The 25,199-nt window shown below is 48.5% G+C and overlaps 1 protein-coding gene across 3 annotated transcripts in view; it reads right to left on the reverse strand.

Moving 5' to 3' along the window:
- Nucleotides 1-3,795: 3,795 nt before the first annotated feature.
- The window catches only part of DOCK11 (dedicator of cytokinesis 11), a 56,898-nt gene continuing 35,494 nt past the window's right edge, over nucleotides 3,796-25,199 (reverse strand). Inside the window, exons 42-54 of one of the 3 annotated variants that reach the window (XM_087940809.1) lie at nucleotides 23,728-23,841; nucleotides 21,791-22,006; nucleotides 21,648-21,705; nucleotides 17,406-17,512; nucleotides 16,349-16,471; nucleotides 15,244-15,357; nucleotides 13,338-13,484; nucleotides 12,893-13,103; nucleotides 10,829-11,019; nucleotides 9,990-10,090; nucleotides 7,678-7,816; nucleotides 4,330-4,347; nucleotides 4,104-4,235 (exon numbers count right to left, since the gene is read on the reverse strand). In XM_087940809.1, coding sequence (XP_087796935.1) covers nucleotides 4,342-4,347; nucleotides 7,678-7,816; nucleotides 9,990-10,090; nucleotides 10,829-11,019; nucleotides 12,893-13,103; nucleotides 13,338-13,484; nucleotides 15,244-15,357; nucleotides 16,349-16,471; nucleotides 17,406-17,512; nucleotides 21,648-21,705; nucleotides 21,791-22,006; nucleotides 23,728-23,841 — 1,527 coding nt within the window. In that variant the 3' untranslated portion in view covers nucleotides 4,104-4,235; nucleotides 4,330-4,341. Of the gene's footprint in view, nucleotides 4,236-4,329; nucleotides 4,348-7,677; nucleotides 7,817-9,989; nucleotides 10,091-10,828; nucleotides 11,020-12,892; nucleotides 13,104-13,337; nucleotides 13,485-15,243; nucleotides 15,358-16,348; nucleotides 16,472-17,405; nucleotides 17,513-18,091; nucleotides 18,194-21,647; nucleotides 21,706-21,790; nucleotides 22,007-23,727; nucleotides 23,842-25,199 lie in introns of those variants that run through there. The other 2 variants (XM_087940808.1, XM_087940810.1) reach the window with 2 other exon arrangements.

Genomic DNA, 25,199 nt, shown 5'->3' on the forward strand with positions numbered 1-25,199 from the left:
CTCCTCCCCGAAAGCTGGACTTTTTTTGTTTTTTAACACGTTCATGATAAAATCCAGAGCCCCCCTAATCTCAGAGGGAGTGGGCCCGCTCCTCAAGCGAGCCCCTCTTGTTATTTGTGTGCTGGATTTTGACAAGTTCTTTCCAAGCCAGGGCTCCCCCCCCCCCCCCCGCAAAGGCCTTCTTGGGCATAAAAAGGAACTGATTCATATCTACCAGGAAGTGGAGTCCCTTCTCCCCCTTTTATTTGAATAATTGGCTTTGGAACAAAAGAGCAGAAGGAGGAGAAGAGGGGAAAAATAAGAACACCCTTGTTGGCTTTGATAGAAAGCGCAAGACTTTTGCATCCAGCAATCGTTGTTAGAAAAGAAACAAAACAAAACAGGAAGGTTTGATAGGATGTGCAGCTCAGGAGAAGAGATCCTGGCAAGGTTTCCAAATCAAAATGTGGGTGGCCAGGCCAGAACTTGTCTCAAGGGCCACCTTCTCCTAAGGGAGGGAAAATGCTTCTCCCTGGGTGGTGGGGGGTGTGTCCTTCTCTCTCTTCCAAACATCTTTAAGACACCCAACTTTCCTAACCTTTTAAGGACCGAGTTGCTCCCAAAAGGAGGGCCCCTCTGGATGTCCTTCTTGGGGACTGGACAGCCACGGGGATCCTACCGCAGCCTGAACGTTTTGGAAGGATGCTCCGGTGAAGGACAGGATATGCAAGGCTGCGCCACTGCCAGTATTCTCCCCAAACTCTGGCCCTTTGAAGCCCGTTTCAAATTCTCACTGGAATGACGAAAAGGAGGGGAGAAGAGCCAAAGATGTTTTTAGCCCGGGGTTGTTTATTCAGGTTGGCTGAAGATGGCTGGATGCCTAGAGGGAGGAGAGGCTACTCCGATGCTCCACTCCGTTTCTCCACGGTCTGGGAAAACCTTGGACCCGAGAGGACGAGGTGCTGAAGTCCAGTAAAGAGGGACCGGTCATCAGCCTCGCCACAAATTAAATCTTCCTCCTGTTTCTTGGAATCACGGCAGGTTTTCTGTACAACTGCCGGGCCGCTTGACAGTTTGACCTCCGTACCCCATCAAGGCATGGCAGCTCATAATTGGTCACTGGCTTTGCTGTGCAAACAACTTTCGGCTGCAAAGTAAGAGGCAGCAATTGTGCTTTGGAGCACCTCCAGGTTGGGAAACAAGGTTGTTAGCCTTTAGAGGCGCGCACGGACTAGCCTGCTCTGAGGTGGGTTGGTTTGCAGACAGAAATGGGGGTTTTGCAAGACAGGCCTCCGTTGCGGAACCGAAGGACGGGAACCGGTTTGAGCAACTGTGGGATTGAAACAAGGGTCCGAGCAAACTAAAGCCAGACCTAAAGGCTTCTAAAAGGGGACTTCCCAAAACAAACGGCACGTTTGCATTTGCGGGGGTCGAAAGGCGATCCTTTTTGTTTTCTTGCTTGTTTTTCTAACCCATTTGGAGAATTTTGGGATTCTGAGGTGAGGAAGTCACCGTTGCCGGTCTGAACTCCCTCTCTCGTGTATATGAAAATGACGTTTGTGGGCGATAGGATTTGGAATCTGGTGGCAAAACTGACACCGGATCATTTCACTGGTGCATGTTGTGCACACCTCGCAGTGGCCATTGTGTAACAGGAAGGGCCTGACTTCGTCTTTCGGGGGACGGGAGGCCTTAGCTCATGGGCCAATCTTGGGTGCAAAGCCAGGACGTGGGCTAAGCAAGAAGAAGGTGAAACACGAATGCACTGACTCATCCTCCAAAAATGGGCTTCTTGGAAATAATTAAGGAAGGAAGGAACAGGAGAGTAAATGCCGTCATGGTTGGATAGATGAGTGGACGATTCCACATTAAAGTGTCAATAGCCAGAGGTGGGATTCAGCAGGTTCTGACTGGTTCTGGAGAACTGGTGGCAGAAATTTGGAGTAGCTCTGGAGAACCGGCCAATCCCACCTCCGACTGGCCCCGCCAACCCCATCTCTTCTCTGCCTCCCATCAAGTCCCAGATGATCGGCTGGGTCTTCTTTGGTTGCCTTGCACAGGAGAATGGAGCTGGAAAGCAGGTCAGTGGGGTGGGGAAGGAATGGGGATTTGGCAGTATCCTTCCCCTGCCACGCCCACCAAGCCACACCCACACAACCCGGAGTAAAGAAAATTTGAATCCCACCACTGTTCAGAGGAGGCTAAAATCAAATATTCCCTCTCTCTCTCTTCTCCTGCCCAGAAATACCTGGCACGTGATGCCCGCTGAGCAGCTTTGGGTGTGATGGGCAGAAGGGTAGAAGAAGAGACACAGTCTGGCTTTCATTTGGTTTGGAATGCTTTTTGCACAATTCAAATGTCCCCGAGAGTCCCAACACACACACACACACACACACACGCACGCACACACACACAACTTCCTGTTTTCTTTCAGCGACAACTTGGTCTAGTGGGAAAGAGGCTGGCCTAGGAACCAGGCCACAGCGACTTCTAGCCAGGCCTAAGGCGCAAAAGCCAGCTGGGTGACTTTGGGCCAGAGGCCTTCTCAGCCCCCAATGCCAACGGGCTCCGGCGATGAGCCAGTCAGTCAAGGCTGGGCATCCTTGTCTTAAAAGGGCTTTGGACAACCAGGTGGTTTTGCCTTCACGTGTTTTCCTTTTCAAACCAGGATTTGGGCCCGATGCAAACCCAACTAACCAGGGCTGATTAAAAACAGTTAACTTATCCAGATAAGGAAACCACGTTAGTCTTGAAAAGCAGCGGCCGTGTCCCTTTTCCTCCCCTCGCTAAACCACCTAAATTCCCTGTGAAGGAGAGGCTGGCTGGGAGGGGGGAGATTCTGTGGCTGAGCTTGGCCTTGGGAGCCCCAGCATTTTCTCTCTCGGGGGGGGGCGGGGGAATTCCCCATTTCAGGGCTGCAGCCCCGGGAGGGAAGCCCTGCAGTGGCAAAGCAAAAGGCATAGCAAAAACAGCTCGACTCCCGTCCTGCCTCCTTGTTTTCTTTGGCTGGGAACCAAACTGGCAGCTTTGGCATTTCGGGAGGGCCGGGTTTGCTTTGGCGGTGGCGCAACACTCAAGACCGAACCAGTTCCTCCCCAGCCTTCCCCCCAGGAGCCATCCAAGAACGAGCAGATAGATACTGGAATGCCCCTTGGCTTGGCAATCCAGAGCCAGGTGCTGCTTGGGGGTAAACAGAACAGCAGAACTCCAACGGCTGTCACCCCCCTCCATCACCTCGAGATTAAAAAAAGGAAGTTTTATAGCCTGGCAAGCATGTCGAGATAGGAATCTGCGGTATTCTCTCCTGCAAAAAAATAAAATAAAATCCAGAAATTTTGCTGAGATGGATTCAAGTCTCTCCATAGCCAAAGCGATCTACGGAGCGGTAACCTTATTAGCAAAAGTTGCTTTCAATTCTCCTTAAGTTGTTTTTTTCTCTTTAGTTTTCTCTTCCTCCTTAAAAATCAGGGAGGCCCAGCAGGGAATAGTGCTTAAGCAATTCAGGGCAAGCAACCAGGAACGTGGGCGGCCAGAGGTGAGTTTGCAGATGTTTTAAAAACCCAGGTCTTGCTAAATAAACCCTCAACCCGCCTAGCTCCAGGCCGTACGTTGTTCTCAAGCACAACCACCAAAAGAAAACTACCGTTTAACCTCACGTAGAGACAGTTACGTTCCAAGGAGGCAGGTTGAGCAAACTCAGGAAATGCTTTGAAACCTATTCAGGGCCACCTTCGGTGAGGTTCTCGCTATTTTTGGGAACCGTCGCGGTTCCTGCTTTCTGCGGGAGAGGCGGAGGCCTCCAACTCTGAGCACCGATTACAAAAACAGCTTCCCACTTTATTATATTCCATTGTACAGCTTTACAGGGCAGGAGACTTGGGGAGTCCCGTGTTCAGGGAGACAAGGTTTGACCGATGCTTTCGAGGTACCTTCAGCCCAATGCAACGAAGGTGGGAAGGAAGGAAGGTAGAAAATAGAGGGCAGGAGGCACTTTCCCGGTTCAAATAAGTACCCTGTGAGGAAGAGGGACGGGGAGAGCCCCCCTTAGGCATCGGAGGTTCCCCCGCTTCAGGCAGCATTCAGAATATTCCTGAGAAAGGTCTGGCAAGCATCCAGAAGTTCTCCTGGTCCCCTCCTGAAGCCCCAGGTAGGTTTCAGAAGGAGCCGTATCTTTCCCCGGAAGTCCCGCTGATGGCACAGAAGACGTGTAGGGTGTTGGGCAGCCAGGACGGATGCCCGGGGTATTCTTGGTAGATCTGAAACAGAGAGAGATGAGTTAGCAGGGGCCTCTGCATCTCCGAGGAGGAGATAAATATTTGCTCCACCCAAAGGAAAACAGAGCGGTGTTACCCAGCCTGGTCTTCAGAGCTGTTATGGCAAAGGGCAGCATGGAAGAGAAAAGAAAGAGAAGGAAAGAGAAGTTACTGAAGGCAAGAGACGGGCTCTTCAAGGCCCTCTTCAAGGCTGGCAAAACTCCAGGGGAAGAAAAGTTTGGGTTGGGGTCGCTCTGGGATCAAACGGAGGCCAACCCAGAAGGAGCAGCTGTGTTTCAGCCAGGAAGAAGCAGCTTCTCTGAGGCTGATTGGCTCCTTCTGGAGGACGTGGCTCAAAAACACATTTCTGCAAAATTAGGCGAGGTGCAGCCCGCTCTCTGATTCATCGTGCATATGCAGACCCATAAACAGGCCAAGGGAAATTGCCGGCTACTTGGGAGGCATCACCAAGTTGGCTTTCCTCCTGCTTCATTGTTCTTCAATGGGGTGGAGAACCTTGCGAGGCCAGGAGAAGAAATCTGGAAAGGTTACAGTCCAACTTCGGCAACTTTTAAGGTCTGCGGACTTCCAACTCCCGAATTCCCCTTCAAAGGAAGGAGCTGCGCATTGAAGTCCACAACTCTTAAAGTGGCCAAGGATGGACAGGCAGATGGGCAGCTTCCCAGCCTTTAAATGGACAGATCCCCCGAAATTCTCACTTGGGCCATGATATGCAACCCACTTCCTTCTCCCGGGGGTCCACTCCTGGCACGGCTGGCGGTCACTCACCTCTCCTATCTCATTCCACAATTGCAAGCTGCACCCCAAACCTCCCTCAGAATATCAGCCAAGCCATTTTCAGGGTTGCTGCTCTGCTAGCTCTTCATCTGGCCCTCCTGTTCCTCCTTCAGTTGCCTCCTCCAGAGGGATGTGAGGGAGGGGCTTGGAGCAGTGCCGAACGGGGGTTATGGGGGGGGGAGCCTGCGCTAAAGGCCTCTTGTCGGAGCCTCTGCCCAGGGCAGCCCTGACTTCAATCGCGGCCCGTTTGGCACCCAGCGGGTTTCTCCAAGGATCACGCGGCCTGGCAGACGGCCACTCGCTGGGGTTCAGTTGTGAAAAACAAGAGCTCCTGCAGAACTGGGGTTTATTTCATGTTCTTCTTTTTTTTCCAGAAAGGTAGTTTCACAGCCAAGAAAGACCCAAAATTGAAAAACCGGAGGGTCAAAGCTGATTTCTGTGGTGGGTAATCCCCGGGTGCGGTTTTGCTCTTGTTCTGTTTTTTTGGTGTGGGTTTTTTTGTGTGTGTGTGTGTGTGTGTGTGTGCTTTTCGTAAGGTTCCGCTCCTCCTTTTTGCTCTGAGGGCTGGCAGCTCCCTTCTAATTTTGCCACCGAGATTTTAGAATGCAAGACTCCACCCGTCGCTCCTCAATGGTTGCAGGTGGCAAAGTGAGAAGGGGGCTACAGAGAACCTCGGTGGGGTTTCCTGTAAGGCAGAAAAGGGCCCACCTGTTTCTCAGCAAGCTCTTTCGTAGCTGGGACCTCTGGCTGAGTTCGAAAACTAAAAACGCTGTGCGGCGGTGGGATTTCTCCGGCACTCTCATCCCCTCCAGGTAGTCCAAAAACCGGTTCGTCTTGCCAGGTTTTCTCTAGATTTCAGCCCTAGCATTAATCTAGCTCAGGGCTCTCCAACCGTGGCAGCTTTAAGACTTGTGGACTTCAATTCCCAGCATTCCTTGCTGGCTGAGGAATTCTGGGAGTTGAAGTCCACAAGTCTTTTTTTTTTTTTTTTGTAAAAAAATTAGAGTTTTCACAAAGCATAATTACAAATAAAATATCTTTTTTTGAGAATAGCATGGTCCCGGGTTATCACTTTTCCATACAGACAAAACTCAATTTCATATTCATCTTGGTGTTCTATTCCATATCTTATTACTATTTTAACATTTTCCCTATAATTTTCCCTTCCCTTAGTTTTCCCAACCTTGCTTTTAATTATCTCATTCCTTTCTAAATTCAGTTATATATATATATATTTTCTAAGTTTCAATTTCTTTCTAATCATTATATTTATACTTTTGTCTGTCCAGTTTCAATTTCATATTTTCTTTTCTCATTAAACAAAATTTTTCCCTGTAGTTACTGATTGGAGTATGACACCTTTATATCTTTTAATCTTTGTCCATTCAACTCTTATTTAAACTTCAATTTATGCCTTTACAATTATAGCATTCAATATAACACATAGCTTCCAGTCGAATTCTGCTTGGTACATTCTTAAAATACACAAGTCTTAAGTCGCCAAGATTAGAGACCCCTGACCAACAGATCTTCACAAGGTCCAAGATTCCTGCTATGTAGGGAATATGAGGTTTTCAGAATTCCCTGGTCTGGGAATCTCTTATTGAGAAATATTGTTGATGGTTTGGTTATTATTATTATTATTATTATTTGGCAGTTTAAATCTGGTCAGGGTAAGATGGGATTGTAAGCGACTGACAATCAGTGGAGCTGTAAATAAATAAATAGATAACTTAAAGGGTCTGGAAGAGGCTCCATCCTGCGTGCCTAAGGTCATATTTCTGGAGCAACTTTAAAACCGGTGGACTTCAACTCACCAAATTCTGCTTTGCTGGTGGGCGAATTTGGGAAGTTGAAGTCTACCGGTATTAAATTTGCTTCAGAAACACTCTGGGGAATTTCACCATCAACAAATAATTGCACAATTTGTTTTTCTGAGCCGCCCAGAGTCACTGAGAGTGAGATGGTGGCCGCATACATTTTCTTAACTAAATAAATAAAATATTATAGGATGTCCAGCAACCGTAGCCTCCCTGGGTCCCCCTCCCCAGGACTTCATTCCACGGTTTCCAACTCAGACCACCAAAAGTATTCTAAAAATTGGGGGGGGAGATCAAAGGAAGCAATTCTGGCCCTTTGGGGAGCTTGGTCACCCCCAGAGCTCCTGTCTGATACCCCGCTGAGCCAGTCCTATTTCCTCACACACGCCCCCAGAGCAAAAAGTGCAAAAGGTCGAAGAGCAGAACTGAAAAACAGTCAACTAGACCAGATCTTTTCCATTTGAATAGGACTATGTTGCAGAAAAGCCTCTGCTCTTTCTATGCAAATCCAGCTGCAAGGACACAGCTGGCCAAGGGAGAGGGGAAGGGCTTGGAGATCCTCTCCCCCCACCCCCCTGCAACAGAGAGATAAACTGTCCTTGTTTTGATCCTATTGCCCGATGACCTCAAACTGGGAGGTTTCCTCTGCACAACACTAAGCTCTGAATCCCAGTTTCGTAAGCAGCCGAGTCCTTGACTTTCAATGGTGCATATAACGTTGTTAGTTGCCCCGAGTTCCTGGTGTGGGAAGATGGGGGGCTAGTACGTTTTTATGAACAGAACCAATCAATGTATTTAGCGCCTTTGAACGGCTCTCGGGGTCTTACCTGTTCATGCAGGATTTCCGAGAGCTCTTTCACCATCTCCCTGAAGTTGGACTTCAGCTCCTCGTGATATTCAACTTGGTCTTCCTTGATCAGCCTTTCGTTGAATTCCAGGCCGATTCCGCAGGCTTGGATAAATTTCCTGGGGGGAAGATAAATCGACCCCGGCATTTAGTCCCTCCTTGGATTTGGCGGGGTGGGGCGGTGGGGAGGGGGAAAGGAAGAGAAGAAGTTTCAAACCGAAGCTTTTAAATTCAGGATCGAAGAGCAGGATTTGGAAAGGCAAGCAGGACATTGGAGCTGGCCCTCCATACAATGAGAAGCTGCCCTCGGAAGCTGTGGGAGCACCATCACCGGAGACTTTCAAGAAGAGACGGGGCTGGCACCTGTCAGAAATGGTGTAGGGTCTCCTGCTTGGGCTGGGGGTTGGACTAGATGACCTACAAGATGACCCTTCTAACTCTGATTATCTGTGATCTGTTCTTGCAAACAGTTAAAACGGTTGCAAAACTGCCAGCTTTTTTTTGGGGGGGGGAGAATGGAAGAAAAGCGTCGATAAGCCAGGAAAGACTCCCGTAAAGGTGGCAGGACTTCCTGAAACGGACCACTGTTCTCTTGGGTATCTCTGTGTCCCTTGGGGCAGGCGGAGCAGCGCTTGGAGAGAAGAGAGAGGGAAGCATCCCCGATTCAGGGTGACATTCCCAGGGAGGCTGAAAGGGGTAGAGATCCCGGCTGTCCCAACTCTTCCTTCAACCGCTTCCCTCTCCCTGGTCCCCTCATTTAGAAAGAATTCGCATCCTTTTCTTTGGCTATCAGTGACATTCCAGGCCCTAGTTGGTCTAATGCCTTACAGACTTGAGGCTGGGTGGACTTCAACTCCCAGGATTCTCCAGCTAGCCACGTTCATTTTCTGTCTCTAGAGTGGAGAGGTTGCAGAGGGAGGGATCGCAAGAGAACAAGCAGGCATGCCACATCCAAAGGGCTGCGTCGGCGCCAGGGAATTCTGGGAGTCGGTCTACCCATCTTCAAGCTGCCACAGTTGAGGAACACTGGCCTAGTGACAGGCTGGCAGTCCAGGGGTCTTGGGGAGGGGCCTCACAGGGCTCTTCGTAGCTGGGTGTGCGCACCTGGTGGGTGCTGACTGTCCACACTCTGTTTCTCTTTGACAAGCACAGTTCCGGGAAGAATGCATCTCTGTGTTTACCTAATTTGTTTGAGCAAAGAGCACAAGGGTACCAGTTCAACGAGGCTGATAAGAAGCCAAGGAGAATGAGTTTGCTCAGCTGGACAACCGTGGCTCTTCTTAAAACTCTCTCCTTTCAATTTTCCCTTCCCAATTTTAAAAAATTATGGAGGGCCCCCAAAAGAGATGGATTCTCTCTATCAATGTTTACCAGATTAAAAATTAAAATGTGTGCCTTTGTAGAATATTGTTCAAATAATCCTATGAGATCAACATAACTAAAATATGTGGGTTTTTGGGGGGTGGGGTGGGGGGAAGCTGGTATTTTTAACAAATAAAATAATAATAATGAGAAGAGTGATGCAGTTTTGAAATCTGGCAAATCTCTTCAATATCCAGCAAATAATTTTGATTTTGTGGATCCCTGAGAGAATCTTGGGGAGATCCTTAAACACTCTTGAAGCTATACTGAACCGAAGAAAAGTTTGACCTCCATTCAGCTCCTGTAGTGAAGTTTCATTAGTTTCCTTATCATCAATAGTTCCGGTAGAATCATAAAATTCTAACTGACTCACATAAATAATCAACTACAGCCCATTGTTAAAAGATAACAAAGGAAGACAATCAAAACCTCAACCCGAGAGATGACAATGCAATGAAAGGAACCCTTTGCAACCTTTCAGTGGGTGCTAACAGGAAGTGACCATCCTTACCTGAGGAAGGGGCTGATTCTGGGGGCCGGGCTCAGAAGCAGCCTCCCCAAATCCAGCTGTAGGACAGATGACTTCTACCTGGACCTGATGGTCCCTGAGATAACCTAACCCAAGGGTCTTCAAACTTGGCAACTTTAAGACTGGTGAACTTCAACTCCCAGAATTCCTGAGCTAACATGATTGGAGGAGGAATTCTGGGAACTGAAGTCCACCAGTCTTAAAGTTGCCAAGTTTGAAGACCCTTGACCTAACCAGAGCCAGGGAGGACTTGACTGAAAGTCCAGTGTTTTGAACAGTACCCAGAAATTCAGGGGTCCCTGATGCAGCTGGTCCTACTTTGGGTCAGCGCCTGGTTGGGAAATCACCTGAGGTTCCATCACACAAGAAAGTCATAAGGCGCCCAAGTCCACGACACCAACCTGAACATGTCCTTGAGTTCAGCCACCTTCTTCGCGGGATATTTGTTGGAGTGCTTGTCGTCCAAGAAGGCTCGGGCGTAGGCCAGGGGGCCAGCGTTGACCTAACACCACGTCCCCCGCAACAGAGGTACAGTGACAAAGAGATCGGGCAAACAGAGAAAGAGAAAGAGACAAATTAAGAAGATCTTGGAAGCTGGATCCCAGCACAACGCCCAGGTGCCTCTGCACTGCTGGGTGATGCTTCAAGGAACCACATTGGTGGTCTTCAAAGCAACCATGTCCACACACACGCACACACACACACACCTCTAGGAGTTTGAGGAGCACCAGAGCTTAAAGATAAGCAACTGGGAGCAGAATGCTTAGTTTTGAAAGGCTACATCTAGCCTGTTTCAGGCCTGACCTTGTAATGGTAGGAATTGGTGCCTCTAATTTGAAGTAGCCAAGGAACTCTGGGGCTCAAAGGAGAGTTGGGGATCTTCATCTAACCCTTTTGCATTAAGCACATAAACACACAGGACAAACACTGACAGCCCAACAGATCCGCTATGATTTCTGGAATATCTGGGGAGGGATCCTAGGCCTTTCGGAGGAGTGAAAATTATTATTATTGGGCTTCTTGCCCCATGAAAATCAGAAAGGAAGTGGTTGTACCCCATGATTTATGGCTGTGTGAATCCTTTGTGGCTTATTCAGCAAACTGGGTTTCAACTGTTGGTAGTTTACAGTGGAAAGGCACTGAGAGCAGAACCAGAAGGAGCATTCCAGCTAAAAATCCCCCTCCCCATTTCCAGCCAGGAAAATATTGACTTCTGGGGCAGATGTGCCCAGCTGCTTACTTGCACCGAAACGGCGCCCTGAAGTTTCAACTGCAGCTGGATCATGTCCACATCTGGCGAAGCACAGAGCTGCTGCAACTCGGAGGTCTTCTCCCGGATTTCGTCCGTTGCCACGTCAATTGGTTTCAGGTTGACCTGCTGCTCACAGCTGACGGGGATTCTTTTCTTAACATATGGGAAAGAGTTGCACGCTAGGAGAAAAGGGAGCAAGCCACAGAAGAGCTGATCAAGAGAATGGTCTAAACGTCTCCTGCAAAGCCCCACTCCTCTTTTGCTCCTCTTTTATTCCCTTTGGGAGGGGCCATTCACCCTTCACCTGTGGCTTTACTCCCAAGTTGACCCTTGTCCCTCATTTGTTCCCTTCTTCTGGCAGCTCTGTGCATGCACACACTGGGAACAGGCTCCCGCCTCACTGATATTCGACTTTGAAGGCAGCTGTCAAAGGGTCCTGGCCCCATCTCTGCCTCCGGCGCAGAGCCCTTGTCCGAGCCTTCCCCAGACTCCAGGACTGGCCCAGGTTCCTCCCCAACTGCCTCATTGTCCAAATCTAGTGCCAGGGCAACAACAAGAATGAAGAGTTCCCCACCTACTAACTCTAGCTCAAAATCAGTCTCTGCTTCTGAGAAAAAGGACCCCCCCAAAGTTCTAATTGGCTTGTTCGCTCTAACTTACTCTCGTTTTGGCTTGGGGACGAAGGGGAAAAAAGCTGTCTCAACAGACCACAAATATCACAACAATGCAGACCTGGAAATTCAACGACTGCGCAGATTTTTCCACAGGGTACATAAAACGCCCATAGGAGATCTCAAGACTAGCCAACTTTTTGAGCGATGGCTCTCTCTGAGCATGCAAGGTCGATAAATCTCCTAATTTGGGGGAATCTCACTCTCCAAGCCTTGAGGAATTGTGTGAGGGCTTGCAGGCCCTTCACAAAAAGACTTGGGACTTGACCTAAGTCAGTCCAAATGGTCTGTAAGAAGGACCATTAGTGATTAGGGTGCCTCCTCCCACATGGGGGTCAGAATTGCTCGGGGCAAATCAAGACAGAGTTCCCATTAGAGTAGAAACGACCTGGCTCTAATTGTCCTCCTTTGGAGACATTATTTGAAGGCCCAGCTCTGTAGAACAGGCTTCAATGCTGGAAAAGGTGGAAGGAAAGAGAAGAGGGTGACCAGTATATGAAGATTGCAGTGGATACATCTGTCAGGGCTTCGGCAGTTACCCCCATTTAAATCACGGGTCTCTAGCCGAACTTCCAATGCTTAAAGAAGATTTATTAGGAGTAAACATGTCCAGCACTGCCTGGATATAGCCAACTCTGAGGCACATTATTCATTGTCACCCTTGACCCTAGTTTCCCCCCACCCCGAGTGTATCATAATTCATATTCTCTAACGAGACACATTCGTAGCCAAGAGTCATCAATCATGTTCTCCAGTTAGAATTTTGTGCAGCAGAAACTTCAGCCACCTAGTTACTATCTTTGAAAACATTTATGGAATGTACTTTCAGTTTTGCAAGCTGCTGCGCTGCTCCTTCCTCCCTTTCTTGTTGGCAACTCTAAAAAGGCCAGAGAAATATTTTATGAGTTGATAACATCTTCATCTTTATCTACTTCCAATGGATCCATCATTGGAAGTCCTGAAGGGACAGATTAGGGCCAGATCCTCCTCGAAGGAATCTCTGTAGGTGGACACTAAGAGTTGGCAACAACTTGATGGTCTGCATTGAATTTGTAGATTTCTGACTTTGGGAACACTGGGGTGAAATAAGGACCACCTCCTCTGAAGAACAGACTGGCCTCTTCTAGATCTGAGTGTTTATCTCTCTTGAGATAAATCATTTATTCGTTGGCCTCCATTTCAATCAATGGCAGTTGGCCTTGGCTCTTGAGTTTCTGCTGTTGCAAATGCTGTTTTTGTATAACTAGAGGGAGTCTTTATTTTCCTTAAATCAGCCAAAGAATTTGTGAGATGCGCAATCAGACTCAGAGATACTTAACATAAAAAAAACCCTCCATACATATGTATACACACACACACACACGCACACGCACACACTCACTAGTGAGGATAGTCCGCCTCTTGCATTGCTCCTCCACGTTTCCGTGTTTCTTGCCAGACAAGGTGTACGGGGTCTCGAAGACAAATTGGCTGATGTTGTGGTTCCTTTCGAACTCCGTCTTCCTCTCCAAAAGCTCCTTCTCGTCAAAAAACGGCTTCAGGTAAGTCACCTGAATGTGAGCGTACTTGGCATCTAGATCTTTGGGGTTCACCTGGAGTAAGAAATTGGAAAGTTCTGAATGGAACCCAAAGAAGATCAACCCAGTTGGATATCCAGGGACCTCCAGCCGAGAGGCCAACATTTCAGGATCCCAAGCCTACGGTGGCCACTTGGGAACCTCTGGAGACGAGGACAACTGGAAAGAAGTTCTACTTTGCTGATAGGCAGCAAGGACACGGTCACGCGGTTCTACTGGGCCAGAACTGGAGCTTTGCTTTCACATTACCTTGTTGGAATCCTGGATGATTTTGACATTCTCGGCTCCAAATTTCTCTCCGTAGAGTTTCAGCAGCCGGAAGGAAATCTCCGAGAGGCCAGTTAATTTGGGCTCCTTGTAGATATACTCTTTCCCATCTTCCTCCTCAAAGAAAGCCTGCAATGATTCAAGCAGGAGAAAGGGAGGGAAGGGAGGAGGAGGAGGAGAAGGAGGAGGAAGGAAGGAAGGGAGAGGAAAGGAGGAAGAGAAAGGAAGGGAAGGGAGAAGGAGGAGGAGGAGGAGGGAGGAGGAGGAGGAGGGAAGGAAGGGAAGGGAGAGGAAAGGAGGAAGAGAAAGGAAGGAAGGGAGAAGGAGGAGGAGGAGGGAAGGAAGGAAAGGAAAGGAAAGGAGGGAGAAAGGGAGGAAGGGAGGAGGAGGAGGAGGAGGAGGAGGAGGAGGAGGAGGAGGAGGAGGGAAGGAGAGGAAAGGAGGAAGAGAAAGGAAGGAAGGGAGAAGGAGGAGGAGGAGGGGAAGGAAGGAAAGGAAAGGAAAGGAGGAAGAGAAAGGGAGGGAAGGGAGGAGGAGGAGGAGGAGGAGGAGGAGGGGAAGGAAGGGAAGGGAGAGGAAAGGAGGAAGAGAAAGGAGGGAAGGGAGAAGGAGGAGGAGGAGGGGAAGGAAAGGAAGAAGAGAAAGGAAGGGAAGGGAATGAAATGAAATGAAGGGAAGGGAAGGGAAAGGAGGAAGAGAAAGGAGGGAAGGGAAGAAAACCAAAAGAAGGGAAGGGAAAAGGAGGAGGAAAGGATAAAGTAAATATAAAGGGAAGTAAAGTACAAGTAGTAATAATAGTAAATACAGGCCATATTTTAAGACCAACAAAACACAAGACAAGAACATCATAATCGTTGTCTCTCTTGTGGGCTCAGTCTCAGAAGATGGGAAACAGCTGGGAAAGTAAGAGACGCACAGAAAATGCCAGGAAGCTGAAGAATCGGAATGTCCTAATCTCAAGGGAAATGGGTTGAAACTAAAGAATTACATCTAGTCCAATGTGATTTCTAATTAGGACACATGGATAATATCCAAGGAAGCTGAGAATGTGGAGTTTTCAGGGGGGAAAGATCAAAAGATGAAAACTTGACAACTTCTCTGGGAAAACCTCTCCTGGAGAGACCCCAGAAGGAAGACCTCAGGCCAGTGTTTCTCAGGCCTGATGACCTGCCTAAGACTTGTGGACTTCCGCTCCCAGAATTCCCCAGCCAGCAGGAATTCTGGGAGTTGAAGTCCACCTTTTTCCAAATTGCCACGTTTAGAAAACACGGCCTTAGGAAAGAGCCTCCAGCAAAGGAAACAGAGCTGATTGAGCCACACATCCAAGACAGTTGCTCCAGAGAAGGGGTGACGCTAGAAGACAGAGGGGAGGACGGAGAAATTAGAGATGCCCCCCCACCCCCAAATGCCCTTGGAGGAGCAACAGACAAAGCGGCATCTGCATAAAAGTGGCATGGAGGTCAGAGGTGGGATTCTGACCAGTTCTGGAGAACCGGTACCGGAAATTTTGAATCATTCAGAGAACTGGACAATCCCACCTCTGACTGGCCCCGCCAACCCCATCTAGTCTCCACCTCTCATTGAATCCCAGCTGATCGGCTGGGTCTCCTTTGGTTGCCCTGCACAGGAGAACGGAGCTGGAAAGCAGGTTAGTGGGGTGGGGAGAGGATGGGGAATTTAGCAGTACCCTTCCCCTGCCACACCCACCAAGCCACGCCCACAGAACCGGTAGTAAAAAAAATTTGAATCCCACCCCTGATGGAGGTGGATGCCAACTGAAGCGAATTGAAGAAGAAACCAGGACACGTAGAAAGGCTGCATTAAAGGCAAGACTCTCCGCGGTGGATTGACTCTCCGTGTCCATCACCCGAGCAATCCGTGGGCTCACCTGTCCATAGAACGCGACTCGGAAGTAGGTGCCCAGCAGCCTCCTTCTGCTCTGCATCACTTCCAGGATTTTACTGTATGCCCCGTGGAGCGTTCGGTAGACCTGGGTCAGTTTCTGTAACGGGCAAGAGGGAATAACCGTGAGGGACAGGAGGAAGAGCGGTGGGCCAGAGAGAAGAAAATTGAGCCTGGAGCAAAAGTGTAATCTGGCACGGATGAAGTTACCTGGTCTGGTCATGAAACGACTGCAAGAAAACGAGCAAGCTCAGAGAGCAGCAAGGAGCCCTTATTTCAACCCTGAGTGGCAAATATTCACTTTTATTTGAACCTGCCCTGATTCTTGTGCAGATAAAAGGCCACAAGGCTGCACAGTTTTGTGATCATAATCTTATAAAAGCAGGATTGGCATGTATGACTTGGGTTTCCTACTCTGGTCTACCTTAAAAGGCGGACAGTTTCCAAAAATAAAAAGAAGGCTGGGATGATTTGGGGGAGCTGGAGGCTATAGGACAGGGATGGCGAACCTTTTTGTTGTGGTGTGCTGACAGCGCATGAGCGCCGGCACCCACAATGCAATGCGCCCCACCCCACCCCTGTGCATGCACATGCAACACCCCCACCCTGTCCCTTTATCTGCACTGCACATGTGCGAGCCTCCCAGCTGATTTTTGGCCTGTTTGAGGCCTCTGGGAGGCTCGGAGGAAGCCCCCGCAGCCTCGGGAGGCCGAAAAACAGGCCCGTTTTGGCACTTCCGGTATTTTCGATCTCCAAAGGCTGCAGAGGCTTCGCTTGAGCCTCCGGGAGGGCAAAAACAGCCTCAAACGGGCCAAAAATCAGCTGTGCAGTGCAGGTGAGTTTGGCTGGGGCTTGCGTGCCCGCAAAAATGGTTCTGCCTGCCACCCGTGGCATGCACGCCATAGGTTCGCCATCATGGCTATAGGAGACCCTCTGCTGTTGCCCGCAAGCCCCCTTGCAGGTCTTCTTTGAGCCTGCTTTGGTGTCTGTGGATCTGGACTAACAACTTTTGCTTGCTGGCTAATTTGGTTTTGGCGCTTCCTCCCTGCAGGGCTCAGCAGGATCGCTGGCGCCTGTTTTTGATGGGCTACCTCAAACTCGTGCCGCTTCTCGTAGATGGGGATGATCATCTTGGCCACCTCGGCGATGACCTCGTATCGCTCGGCTTTCCACAAGCCATCGACACATTGCTCCAGCAGCTCCACCAGCACCTCCTGTGAGTTGCGCGAGAAAGAAAAGGTGGGTCACGAGAGAGCCAGTTGAGTCTGGAAGTTGAGGCACCAGGCTTGAGAGTGGAAGGCGGTTGAGTTCTGGGCCTGCCTTGGCCATGGAAGCCATCTGGGTGACACCAGGAGATTGGGAGTTCTAGTCCCAATTGTGGGTGCCAACTAAGGCGCAGAAGACTGCCCAAACAGATGAAGCGGCAATGTGAGAAGCAGTTGCAGGGGTTGGGAAGGAAGGAAGGAAGGAGAGAGAAGGAAGCTGATAGAGGAAAAAGGAAGGAAAAGAAGGAAGGAAGGAAGGGAATGAAAGAAGGAAGGAAGGAGATAGAGAAGAAAGCTGATAGAGGAAAAAGGAAGGAAAAGATGGAAAAGGAAGGAAGGAAGGAAGGAAGGAAGGAAGGAAGGAAGGAAGGAAGGAAGGAAGGAAGGAAGGAAGGAAGGAAGGAAAGGCAGTGGAGAAGCTCTCCTTCAGGATCTGCCAGAGTGGCTCTTGATGCTTTTATCTCCTCTTTGGACACCTGAAGAGCCTTGGACCCACCTGGGCTGGGCTGCCCTGACAGGCCAACCCACAAGTTTGCCAAAGGAAAACTGGTTTAGCCGGTTCAGTCCTTTCGCCACATTTGTTTACTTACTAAAATTCTGGCTCAGGGCTTTCCCAGCTGCTCTACACAGCTTATCACCAGGGGGAAACGTTCAAGGAAGTCAGGCCTTTGCTTGAATAATGAGTCTGGAGAGATACCGAGGACCTCAAGCAAAAGCCAATTTTGAAAACAAAACAAAACACATATTTCCTCTCCCAAAGGAAAGGAAGAAGTAGCTTTCCATTTTCTGAGCCTCTCTCAGCCTGACATGGTTTGGTAAAACCCCAGCTCTCCAAGGGCCATGCTTCCGACGTCTATTCTGGCCCTTTAGAGGCCCCCCTTACCTCGGTGTAATGAACATCCATCACCCCTGCATCTTCCTTCATCGCACCTTCCTCATCAATGTTGGGCGTGATTTTCCTGAAAGAGGAGCATCCGGTAGGGAATAACTCTACAGACAGGAGCCAAGAAAGAGAGAAGAACTTGGAGGTCAGTTGGGGGTTGAAACGGCCACACGATTTCGTTTTTAACCCCTGACGGACTTTATGTCTGTCACACCACCTTATTCCTTGGGACAGAACCCACAGCAAGGTTGTTAACATTCCAAAACTGGGTTCTAGCCCTTATTAGGATGGAAAAAATACCACGTAAAACGAGAAGTAGGCATCTGCCTTAAGGTTCTGGAGACCAGGTTCTAACACCACAAGCAGGAGGTACTTCAAGCAAAGGGCGGGCTGAGCTTGGGTTGGGCTTCCTTCACCTCTTTTGCCTTTTGAATTTCAGCAAGTAGGTTCCCCTTTTGTGGGAACTGTGTAGCGTGCTTGTATTTTTGAGGTGGACAAGCCTTCCAACTCGAGAGGACAACCAGAGGCTTCAGTGAGTTTCTGCAGAAGCAGAAGCAGAAGAGGTGGAAGAGAGAAGGGAGGAGGAGAACCTGGGCGTATAACTCATCTCCATCTGCTTAACCTCCATGGAAATAATCCGCACTTGATAGACAGCCAGGTTGACACCCCACCTCAAGGTTCTCATTTTCTGAGATGTTCAAGAATTCCCAGGCGAACGATGGGTGCCTTCAGGAACCTGGACTCCAACACTATAGTTTGGTGCAATCAGATGTCAGCTTATCTAAAAGCTTGTAAGGAAGGCAGGCAGGCAGGAAAATAAAAGCATTAAAAAAATGAAGGAGGGTCAGAGGGTGAAAACCTGGGTTTCTCTCAACAAAAACTTTCCGCTGTCAGAGTTAAAACTGTCCTTGGAAGTTCATCTCAACACAGCACAACAACCGACCACAAACCGCAGCTGGATTTTAGTTCCTTTTTTTCAGTTCAGCTCTATGACAAGTTGGGCCAGGTTCAGCTGATAACAACAAATTCCATTTCTTGGTGTTAAAAATAAATAGAAAATATATGACCCATGCTCCCAAAACTGAGATCCCAAGCTAGCAACTGGAACAGCCAAATAAATCTTGGAGCACATTTTAGTGGTTTATCTCATTTTCTTTTGGTCCGTATCCTGTGACACCCTCCTCCCCCAAAATACCAGAATTGTAACTCCCGGTACTCAAAATCCAGCCAGTGACCCTATGGACTGGGAATTCTGGATGTCGAAGAACGTCTGAAAAGCTATTGCCAAGGTAGTAAGACTGTTGGTTTTCTTCTGATCTCATGCTGCTCTCTACAGATAAATACATTGGTGCAGTTGAATTGTTTCCCACACACACTGCCCACGTTCCTGCTTCCAAGCTACCCAGCAAGTTTATTAGGGAGAGGGAAACATATCAAATCAACACAAAAATGCCAATCAACAGAATCAGGTTCCCAGGCTCACAGCAGGAGCAACGTGTCCAGGTCTCCCCTTCCCGATTCGTCTGGGGAGAAATTTCTTGGAAGCCCTGCTGGGCAGGGCTGGTATTTCCTGATTTAGTATTTTTTAGTATTTATTTGATTTGTCAATCGCTTACAAGATACAGGTATAAGAATAAATATAGTTTTGAATAGATACTTATAAAAAAAATAAAAAGAAACAATAGGACAGGGACAGTAGGCACGATTGATGCACTTATGCACGCCCCCTACAGACCTCTTAGGAAAGGGGTGAGGTCAATAGTAGATAATCTAAGGTTAAAGTTTTTGGGGTTTGGGGAAGAAACCACAGAGGCAGGTAGAGTATTCCAGACATTGACCACTCTGTTGCTGAAGCTGTATTTTCTGTAGTCAAGTTTGGTGCGGTTAACCTTGAGTTTGTATCTATTGTATGCTCTTGTGTTGTTATGATTGAAGCTGAAGTAATCATTTGCAGGTAGGACAATGTATGACCGGAGGCAGCGTAGTTCTAGGTTTTCTAGGTCTAGAGTTTCAAGTCTGGTGGCATAAGGTATTCTGCAACAAGTAGAGGAGTGGAGAACTCCCCTTGTGAAATATTTCTGGACATTTTTCAATTGTGTTAATATCAGACACATGATATGGGTTCCAGACTGATGAGTTGTATTCAAGTATAGGTCTAGCAAATGTTTTGTATGCTTTAGTTAGTAGTGTGATATTACCAGAGAAAAAGCTACGTAGTATTAGACTCTTAATGCCTTTTTGGCTATGTGGTTACAGTGGGCTCTAGCACTTAGATCATTTGAGATGAGTACTCCAAGGTCCTTGGCAAAGTTTGGATCCTCAACAAGATCTTGATCATTCAGCTTGTATTTTATTTTCTGATTTTTTTTCTGCCAATATGTAAGACAGAGCATTTATTTGTTGAGATTTGAAATTGCCATTTGATTGACCATTCTGATACATAGTCAAGGTCTTTTTGGAGGGTGGTAGAGGGGGAAAAACACAGGCCATTTCTATGGAGATGGCTGATTTAAAGTGCTTGCTGGTTTTGCATTTTGTCATCAAAAAGGGGTGAATCACAGCCCATTTCTTCCTCTCAAGAAAAGATTAATGACTTTGGAGTTAGCAGGCAGATTGTTTCAATGGAGGCGAAGGAATGCACGAGATTTTTTTTTATTGGTTACTTCCTGTTGAAGAACCTTTTGCAAGCAGACTTTGACTCAGCAGAGACAAACAGAACAATTCACAGGGAGGCAACAGGAAACTTTTTGTTTTCCCTTGATGAATGATAGCCTTGGCTTGGCTTTTGTGGTCAAGGTTAAGCTTCTACCAGGTTTTCCATGTACAAGGAAGCTGTCACCATTTCTTTAATGATCGTTGAAGTTACAACAACGCTGAACAAAATGACTTAGGACTGCTTGTCATATCCGTCATTGTAGCAACGTCCCTCTCAGCTTTGGAAGCCCTAGTAGCACCAGAAGCTTCTACGCTACCACATTTCTGAGCCTGGGAAGATGGGAGGGGGGAATTGCACGGAGCGTATGTGCTTAGACATAATAGCATTCTTCTTCTCAATCAAGGTCATGTTATTTCTGCACCTGGGTGAGGGGACATTTCAAATTGGGGCGGATGGTGATTGGGGCATGTGAGGGAATGAGGGGGTGGATTTGTAATTTTTTACTTATTGGAGGGAAACCCGGAACTTTCAGATTCAGGATTTCCCAGATGTGCCTGTGTATTTTCTCTAATAAAAGGGGACTTTGAGAAGATGTCGGTCTCGGAGTTACTGATTGGAGTTGAATTTTCTGGAACGTTGACAGTCGCATAGTCACATGGTCAAAATTCAGATGCTTGGCAACTGGCATGTACTTATGACTGTTTCATTGACTTGGGGGGAGGGGGGTCACACAATCCCCTTTTGGGGAAACTGGATTCACTTAATAATTGTGTTACTCGCTTCACGATTGCGGTGATTGGCTAAACAACTCTGGCAAGGAAGGTTACAAAATGGGGTCAAAAACTCACAGAAACGCAGTCTTGTTGAAATGTTGGCCTCAATAGCAGTTGTAAGTCAAGGACTAACCGTACGTCAGTGAGGTGCTTGGATCGAGGGTGACAATGTCTCAGAGCCGGCTATCTGTCAGGATTCTGGCAGTGACCCCCAATAAAATCATGAGTCTCAAGCCAAACTTCTAAAACTTAAAGATGATTTATTAGGAGTAAACATGCCGGCACTGCCTGGGTGCAGCCGACTCTGAGACACATCATTCACTGTCACCTTTGACCCTGGTTCACCCCACCCCCTGGGTGTATTGTAATTCATATCCTCCAATGGGACACATCCATATCCCAGAATCATCAATCATGCTCTCCAGTTAGAATTTTGCATGGCAGAAACTTCGGTCACCTAGAAACTAACTTTGAAAACATTTATGGGATGCACTTTCAGTTTTGCAAGCCTGTCGCACTGCTTCCCCCTCCCTTTCTTTTGGCAGCTCTAAAAAGACCACAGAAATATTTTTATGAGTTGACATTTGGGCTCCCAAGGGTGCCTGAAGCACAGAAAGAAACTAACTTTGGTTAACTGCCAAACCGAGGGTTGCAGCACCAGCCCACCATGGCACCATCTCTGCTTCCAGGAGCCAAAACGAGACATTTCCCATCAGGGAAGCTTTGCAGAACAGGAAGGAAGGCTTCCAAAATGAGTTCCCTTCCTACCCCCCACCCCCACCCCGCCCCATCTTCCACACGTGGAGCACTCACTTTTTCTGTGAAGAAACTCTGCCACTAAGGCTGCAACGTGAACGTAGCACATGGCCGCCTGTGAAACAAGAGCAAAGGTGAGGCAAGGCAGGTGAGACTTCCGGGAAGTGGCCAAAGGGTTGGGCATTGGCCAAGGTCATTACCTCTGAGAAATCCCCATTTTTGACGTGGATCTTGGCCATGCTGTCCAGCCAGGTCTTCCGCAGCTCCGGAGTGCTGGCGTAAGACTTGGCCAAGCTGAAGTGCAGGTCCACCAACATTTCAGGGTCCTTCTCGTGTTCTTTCATCTGTGCAGTGGCCATTAGCACCGTGCGGATCCTCTTTGTCAGATCCTTGACTTCGGAAGGGAACGCAGTTGCCTGTCATAGAAGAGAACGTCCCTTTGAAGGCCTTAGGAGGAGGAGACCCTTCAAGGCCCTTTTCTCCCGTCTACCAGCTGTTCCTCTAGCAGTTAAACCAGAGAGGAGGGACAACTGGGGAAGAGGAAGCCCAGTTGGGTTGGGGTGGGCTTTTCTCCTTTCCCCCATGGGACCGTTTGACACATCGACTGTCACATCCTAAAGACCATCCTGGACAATTCTAAAAGATGCTGGCCAAGCCAGAAAGCCCATAAAAATACAGAAGAGAGGGAGGAAGGCCACAAGGGCAGACTCTTTGGTGGCAATCTGGTTGGAAGCCACCTCTGAAGTGCTGGCTGTGGTTGCTAGAGCTACACAGAAGATAGTTCTGACCCAAGCCCTTTTCCAACAAATCAAACACAATCCAAAGGGAACAGAAACCTTTTAATGCTTCTGCAAAATCATGAGCTGTGATAAGCACAAGCCTTGCCAAACTGGGCGAGACTTGCCAAAAGATAACAGGCAAGAAATAATTTGCGATACAAGAATCTTCAAATACAAACTCAGGATACTGGAATGTCCACAAGGCTGGAGTCTCAAAATGTTTTTGCCTTCTGCAAAGAACGTTCGTTTCACAGCTGGCTTTTATCTTCTTGAAGGAGGGTCCATTATCTTGCAGCCTTACTCCCATGCTGTTGTAGCTGCTCTTTCCTACGAGCAGCCCTGCACGCACGCGCACTTGGCACAGGCTCCTCGGGAACCTCCTCATTGCTGCTGCCAGCCCCCAATCTCTGAAGGCAGCAATCCACTCCCTAATGGTCCTGGCCCCTCATCTGAGTCCTCGCTCTCCTCAGCTGTCTGCACCTGCTGCCAGCTAACCACAACAAAGATGCTATCAAATGGCAACTTCTAATGCTGCCCAAGGAGAAAACCATTAAACACGGGACTGAGAAGTCACCATGGTGAACGAAAACAACACATTTCTGATTCCAGGAGATCCCTGAAGACACAGACTTGTGGGGCGGCGCGTTGTGCAACGAGGTCACACAGTGTAATAAGATTGGGACTGGGCTAGGGACTTCTGTCCTCACTGTGAGTTGTGTTGGGGGTGAGTGCACGAAGGGAGGCTCAGCCAATCTCACTGTACACATGTTGCACTCTGACCATAAAGGTAACAATAAATTCCTCCTTATTGACGCTTCCAAGCAAGACCAGGTAATCTCTTCTTGACGGCTGGGGTCACTGGCATCATGAAACAGATCACGAATTGCAACCTTAGGGGAAAGGTGCCAGTGGATCTCACAGAATCTTTTACACCCAGGACCATCCCTGCTTCCTCTGCCACCCCTTTTGAGCCACCAGGAAGTGGGGAGATGTTGCCGCTCACATTCCCAAACCCCAGGTGGAATTTGGTTGTGTATCCCTCACTTTGCACCTCAAGGTTGCAATGCAACATGAGCTTTGATGTTCTCGGCTACCCTGCCTTTTGTCTATAAATAGGACCCCACCCCCGCTAGCCTGGAACGGTTCCTTCCAGGTCCTCCTTCCGGCCTGAGCTGCAGCCATGTCTCTTAGCAGGGAGGGTCCCACAACGCATTTCCAGGAGTCTTGTGATATTTCAGGAACTAAAATTTGCGCGTGGCTGGCAAGGCCTCCTTGGAACAAAGGAGCCTTTGCGAAGGGGCCTCTCCCTTCTTGCAGGTGAGGAACCCCAAAAGGCTCTTCCACTAAACCAAACCTACCTTCACCGGCCGGTCGCTGTTGGCAAAATTATTGATAATGGAGAGTGATTCCTGGAAACGTGAGCTGCCACTGAGCGCCACGTCGGCAATCAACTGGCTCACTGCAATAATGATCTGGCAGAGAAAGAGAGAGACCTCAGTCAGAGTTAGGGAAGTGACAAGTTGACTAGCTGGGACCTGGGAACCCAAAGGAATCCGGCTGACCCGTACAGGAACAGCTTCGGATATCAAACCTCCTGGGAACCCCAATATTGGTCCACTGCTCCTTGTCTGCCGATGGCATCACCCCACAAACAGCCTCCGATGGAAATGGAATGATCTGATTGGGTTTGGATTCCACAGGGGCTGAACTTGCAGGAAGAACCATTCTTGGTCCCAAGGGGGACTTGCTTGCTTGCAAATGTTTCTGTCTGAGTCACTGTTCTGGGCCGAACCTGCATCTGGTAAGCATCTGCCAGCCACAAGCTTGGTGAAAACCAGCAGTTAAATTTGGTCCCGGACAAGAGATGGAAATTCCCATGGATCCATGGCATTTCCTTAGGGATCTGAGCTTTCTTGCCCCTGAATCACAGATGTGTCACCAAGAAACGCATGAAACCAGCCAACTTATGCAGCCCTGGAGAAAGGCCAGGGTGGATTCAGAACCCGAGCAAATTCTCAGATTTACAATGTTTTGGAAAAAAAAAAAAAAAGGAGCCACGTTTCTCAAGAGGATGCAATTTTGGTGAGGTCATAGATACCACAGGAATAGAAGCAGGATTGTACAACTCCTCCCCGCTTCCTTATTTCAAAAGATTAAGTGCATTTTGGTGTGTTTTCCCATCAAACGCGGTGGGCGGGGGAAGACCCATGGGCCTGCTTTCTTTTAAAGAGGCTGCAAGCCGGCTTCAGAGGACTGAATACAGCCCTGGAGTCTTGTCCTGCATTGTAACAGCATGTGAGAATGACCTTGGGAGACAGAGCCCAGAGATGCTGCCTTAGAGAACGGTCAGAGAGCTCATGGCTGCACAATAGGTGGAGAAGATCCTCCCTACTTTATCTGGCTGTATAGGAGGCAGGAGGAGGTCACGTACTCCCAGGCTTGCGAGGTTCCGATACTTAGCCCTACAAGAAAGTAGAATTTGCTCATCTGGTCAGGTTTCCTGTCTGGTCCACCAGGTAAGGCTGACATACAGCCTCTGGGGTCAAGCAGGGGATGAAAGTGAAATTCAGACAATGCAGAGGTCAAGAACCAAATTTCTCCTAACAAAACTTCTGCTTTTCTTCTTCCTCAGTATTTCAACCTTCCTCATGTCACAAGTTTCCCAGGACGTTGAAGGTAACACACCCAGCGTCTCTTGAAAGAGCCTGCTGTCCAAACAAGCCAGCCTGATCTGATATTTATTCAACCTTCAAGGCGATAAGAGAGCACCTTTCCCACGTTCTTTCTCTGCGCAAAAGGTTGGGGACAAGGGGAGAACTATTTCTAAGTC

This window comes from Pseudonaja textilis, chromosome 12 (assembly GCF_049901715.1).
Source record: "Pseudonaja textilis isolate UNSWEBS1 chromosome 12, rPseTex1.2, whole genome shotgun sequence".
In the NCBI taxonomy this organism is placed as follows: domain Eukaryota; kingdom Metazoa; phylum Chordata; class Lepidosauria; order Squamata; family Elapidae; genus Pseudonaja; species Pseudonaja textilis.